General features: G+C 44.7%; 1 protein-coding gene across 1 annotated transcript in view; it reads right to left on the reverse strand.

The window, feature by feature from the left end:
* Nucleotides 1–5590, reverse strand: part of Xylt1 (xylosyltransferase 1) — a 297092-nt gene that overhangs the window by 17212 nt on the left and 274290 nt on the right. Inside the window, exon 9 of the mRNA XM_023704682.1 lies at nucleotides 4275–4537. Within this exon, the coding sequence (XP_023560450.1) occupies nucleotides 4275–4537 (263 nt within the window). The remainder of the gene's footprint in view (nucleotides 1–4274; nucleotides 4538–5590) is intronic.

The raw sequence follows: 5590 nt of genomic DNA on the forward strand, positions 1-5590 counted from the left end.
CCCGCATCACTCCTCACTGCAGCTTCCTCAGTTTGCCAATTTTGACTCCTATAACCTATGTTATAGCAGTCACGTCTATCATCCTATTTGCATGCCCCAAGAAATGTCCTTAGTGCTACAATAAAACCCAAGCTTCTTCCTTGTGTTTCTTTCCTTTTGGTGTAGTGTTTTTGGTTCTTGAGGCAGGATTTCACTGTGTAGCCCAGGTTGGCCTTGAACTTGCAGGGATCCTCCTGCCTCAGCCACCCAAGTGCTGAGATTACAGGTGTGTGTCACCATGCCCAGCAGTAGGCCTCTTTTCTGGCTTTAATTTGTTTCCCTCTTCCCGGAGCCACCACCCTCTAGCCTTAGGGACCTTATTTGAGATTCTTAAATATGCTAAGCTCCCTTCTGCTTTAGGGTCTTTGAACACAGCGTTCTCTTGGGGAGGATGTGTTTCTCTTCGCGTGAGTGCACAGCTGGCTCTGTCTTAACTTTCATGCCCAATGTTATCACCTCACCCTTGAGATAGCTCCCTTGACTACAGGCTCTGAAGTTGCTCTTTCATCACTGCCTGTGGTTACTTTCGTTCTCAGCAAAGCATTTATTTCTACTGATCTTTTGTTCCAGCTTCCTTTGCTCAGAAACCTTCTGTCAACAGCAGAATTTGAAGGTCTTGAGGTCAGAAGCTCTGTCTATGTAGGTCATCACTGAGTGAATGCCCGGTGCCTAACACAGAGCCTGACACACAGTGGATGTTCAATTAATGCTTGCTGAATGAGCTAAAATCTAGGATTTCTCTGGACTCTTGTGCTTTTAAGGCACATATAGAGCATGTATAACCCAGTGCTAAACACAAACCCCTCTAGTGCCTCATTGCGACTATGTTTGGTATTAAAGTAATTAAGCCTCATCTGTACTACAGTTAGTACTTAAATAATTAAAACAGTGAGTTTATTAAGAGAGAAATAATCAGGATGCAATAAATAATCTATTGGATGGCACAGATACATTGATCTGAACCAAAGTAGAATTTTTTGTTATTTAAATAAGATGAGCACTAAAAAAATTAAGAGACTCACATAAAAATGAGAATCTCTGGGTTTTCCTGAAAACAATCAAAAGGTTTGGCTGGCAACTCAAATCAACCTTCTGACAGGGACTAGGTTACAGCACCGTGGACTCCTGGTGCTCTGGGAAGGTGTGCTCAGTGCCCCTTGCCAGCGCCACTCTGAATGGTACCTGCTGCTACCTGGCCCCAGTAGGCATCTGACTTTGAAGGTCTTGTACAAAACAGTGACATCCTTATCCCCGTGTGGAGGATTGTAAATGAGTTACACTTTCTCGTTCTCCTAGGTTTGATTCTTCTATTTCAAGCATTTCTGCAAAATGCACATGTGTTACACTATAATGAGAAAAAATCAATATGCATTATTTTTATAAGAGGTTATAATATAGACTGGAAATGTACAATGTGTATGAAATGTCCAGATAAAATGAGACTCAGTTTTCACTTGCTATTTACCCTGATACCCGAGGGGTAGCAATTCATTCTCTTTTGCTTTTTGGGATAAGGGTCCTTTGTCCTGATTTATTTGCAGGCTCTCCTTGTAAATACACAGCTTTGCCCAGAGCGAGGCACAATGGTTTCATCACAATAAAAAATGAGATAGAAGCCCAAGGATTCCAAGCCTGAGGCAACTTGATGGCTCACTTCATCCAAAACAAGCACCAGGAGAGAATTTCAACAACCTTAAATAAATTGGGGCATCTTTTGGAATTTCCTAGAAGCTCATCCATCTACACACTCTAGGAAGCTTGTGATTCAAACTATTCCTGGAGGTCATCCACCTCCCAAGTGGGGGGCAAAGAGCTGTATATTGGGGGTGTATTTGGTGTCTAGATTCTGCCCCAGAATAGCTAAGGTAAGGTGGTTGGGGCACCCCAGCCCTGAGGTGCTGGAGTCCTGTGCAGGGAACGTGTTGGAGGTGAAATTCCTGACTTCAGCTTGGGACAGGTTTGGAGTAGGCTCTTGGGAGAGCCTTTCAAAAGACAGCATTTGGATGGTCCTGCCCTTGGGAAAAGGTTAGTATAGGATGGTAGAGGGGACTATGAATAAAGAAAATCATTGTGAGTTCAGTGGGAGGCTCATGGAGCTGGATGCCATCTCATGAGATAGGTTCTAGTGACCAATTTTGACAGTTTACAATCATGATGATTAGGACACCAGCAACAGCATAAACACTTCTGAACATTTAGTGTGCCAAACTCTCAAAAGTGGTGACAACCATGCTACATAACTCTTAAGGTGGTTTCAAACCTCATATTTCTTTGTGATATAATTCTTCTCATTGGACAGAAGCAGAACCCAAGGTTCTATAGAAGTTCTCGGCTTGTGTAGGTTCAATAGTGAGTAGGTTGAGTTTAAAGAGCAGGTCTGGGGTCCCTAACCCACTCTTATCTCTCTCTGAATTGCCTAATCCTGGAGAGAAGACTGGGACCTGAGGGGGTTCTGGAGTTGACTGAGGTCTCTGAGAAACCTTGCACGTGCTGCAAAAGGGGACCCGTGCTGCAGATTCCGCACAGGGGACCTGTGCAAAGCCTGTCTGACCTTTCAAAAATAGTCCCATTCTTTTCTTCTTTCTTTGAGGAAAGGGAGGAGTGGATAAAGAGGAACACACAAGAGATGTCTCAGTAACAGGAGACTCAGCCTCAAAGATTAGGAAAAAAATTGCCATGTTGCTAAGAGGAAGAGGGAGGAAGAGAGGGAAAAAGATGGGGAAAGTCATTAGAGGCACTTCTGGGAAGATGTCCTAAAGAAATCATCAGAAAAGAGAATTTTTTTTTTTTTAGGAAAGAGAATTTTTTTTTTTTTTAGGAAAGAGAATTTTTTTAAAAGATGTTCTGCAAAACAAGATATTCATCAGAACATTATTTACAATAGCACATTACTGACAATAGCAACAGTAAAGGGCTGGATTAAGCAAATAAGAATTTCCACTCCTTGGAATAGGAGCAGCGCTAAGGAGGATCATTTTGTGGGACACTGAGAGTGAATGGGAAAGGGAGCTCACAGTGTGCTGCCAGGGGGAGAGGCCAGAGGCCTTGTGGTTATGCAGATAACCCCTTGCCTAGAGCTGGAGAAGGATAAAAAGGAACACAAAATGAAAAGGGTTGGCTCGTGAGGGAAAGAGGCAGCAGGAGGGGATCTTTCTGAATTATTTTCTTTTTCACTCTATTTTCTGTATATTCTAGAACATTCGTTCTGGAAATATCAAGTGCTACCCACTAGCAGGAGGGGACACAATTCTAAAGGATGGCTGAACATTTTAAATCATAGCTTTGCCTTTTAATAATTTACTGGCTTATATTTTTAGGTGTGAAAATGACATACTAGCTATATCTTAAACAGGAGTCCTTCTTTTTCAGAGACATGTATTAAAATATTCATGACTGAAAGGACGGGATGGCTGGCTGGCATGCGCTGCACACTCCTCTGGGAGGAGGTAGACAGTAGGAGGAGGCCAGGCTCCTGTAAAAAGGGGGAACTGCTAACTGCTGTGTGGGGTGATTGGAACCCTGTAGCTCACTAGTCTCTCTGTTTCCATCATAAGAAGTACAAGTATCTTATTTATTTATTTATTTATTTATTTATTTATTTATTTATTTATTTATTTATGTGGTACTGGGGATCAAACCAGGGACCTTATGCTTGCCAGGCAGTTGCTGATGCCACTGAGCTATCTCCCCAGCCCTTCTTTTTTGTATTTCCTCTTGGCTGCCTTCTACTTAAAACTTATGCTGGTGCATAATATGGTGACATAAAGCTTCCTGCCAAAACATGTATGTGCAGCATGAACAATAATCCTGAAAGGCAGTCACTGGGGTGAAATACATGAGCTGTATTTTTTTTTTTTTTCTTCCTCCTTCTTCGGTACTGGGGACTAAACCCAGGATCTTTGCACTGAGCTACATCCCTAGATCTTTTTTTTTTTTTTTTAATCCTAAGACAAGGTCTTGCTAGGTCCCTGAGTGGTCCAGGCTCAAACTTGTGATTCTCTTGCCTCAGCATACTGGAGTGCTGGCTAGAGCTGGCTTTCTGAGATAGAACCAAGTGAACAGACATGGTGCCATGGCGTAGACAGGAGAGCGCTCGTACAGGGAGGGATGCAGTGATGACACAGGGGCACAAGAAGGAAAGCGCAAGCCACGTACTGCAGCTCCCGGGGTGGACAGACCCGTCTCAGTGCCCTGAGAGCCCATCTCCGCAGCTTCAGCCCACAGGGTCAACTCACCTGCAGCTGTTCTTCCCCTCTGTGTGGAGGGAGGACTCAGCCCTCCTTAGGCCCAGGCGTGCGAAGGAGTGGAACAGGGTGAGTGCTACATCGCTCAGGCTGTAGACTCCATCAGGCTCATCGTACAGGTTCTCCCAGTAAGAGCGCAGGCCTGGGGTGCCTGTCGGGTAGTTCCCATACAGGTAGTAGTCCAATTGCCCAATGATCTCCTGATTCACCACAGCTTCAAACTTGCGGGCAAAGAAGGTGGGCCGGGCAGTCTGCTGCACTCGGGAGACAGCAAGAGCAAAACTCATCAGGTGTGACAGGAGAGGGGGACAGGGAGGAGGGGGTGTGTCTCACATCTCATAGTCTATCCATTGTGAGGATCCAAAAGCCAACCCTGACTCTGGCCACTTCTCTGTGGTCAGGTTCCGCACCAGATGGAGGCATGGGGACAGACCAATCCTACCTACCCTTGGTACCTATGAAGCACTGAAAGCAACACAGGCACTTAGTATGCATCATTGAAATGTCTGTTAAATAAATTAAATCCTAGATGCTTATAGCTGGGCTAGCTCTCAGAAATCATTCTGCAGAGGTCACAGACTAGTTGTTGAGGGCAAACACAGCCTGCAGGTGTATTTTAGTTGGCCAGCAGAATGTTCTAAAATTGAATTAGCTGGCAACGTTTAAAAAGAAGAGTCACAGAAACAATTTCTCTTTAAGCAGCAATTGATCTGGTGGCCCCAGGCTCAGGTTCCTATGTGGTAACAGCTGGTTGGAGCTTAGCAGCAGGATTCCTGTAGACAGGACAGGGGTTGTGCCACTGCCGCAGTCCCCGTCATCCCCCCTCGTGCTGCTGTGCTATTGCGGCGGACTTGTGCACTCACCAGGGACACGAAAGATGGACTGACCAGACTTTCCAGGAATGAGCTGGAAAATCTGTCTTTTTACAAGGCTTCCAGTTGCTTCTTTTGCCCACTAAGATTTGAGGATGCTGCAAACGATGCCAGGTGTTGGCTGCACCATAGTGCCACCTCCGTGTTTTACAAATTCAGATTCTAAGGTCTTTCTTGAGACCTACTGAGTCAACATCTCTTGGGTGAAGATTCCAGGACAAAAATATGGCCAGGTGACTGATGTGGTGCTTAAGGACCATGGGGAGAGGGGAAGAGACCTATCCAAGGATACAGCAAGTCAGTGACAAGCTGCGATTCAGGAGTCAGGAAGGCCAAAGAAATAAAAATAACCCAAGCATTTGCCACCTACGGGCTTTTGTACTATTTTCTAGGATTGGTAAATACCTTTAGTAAGGTAATAGCATAAAGTAAACA

The sequence above is a fragment of the Octodon degus genome, unplaced genomic scaffold (genome assembly GCF_000260255.1).
Source record: "Octodon degus isolate 3935 unplaced genomic scaffold, OctDeg1.0 scaffold00200, whole genome shotgun sequence".
Taxonomy (NCBI): Eukaryota; Metazoa; Chordata; class Mammalia; order Rodentia; family Octodontidae; genus Octodon; species Octodon degus.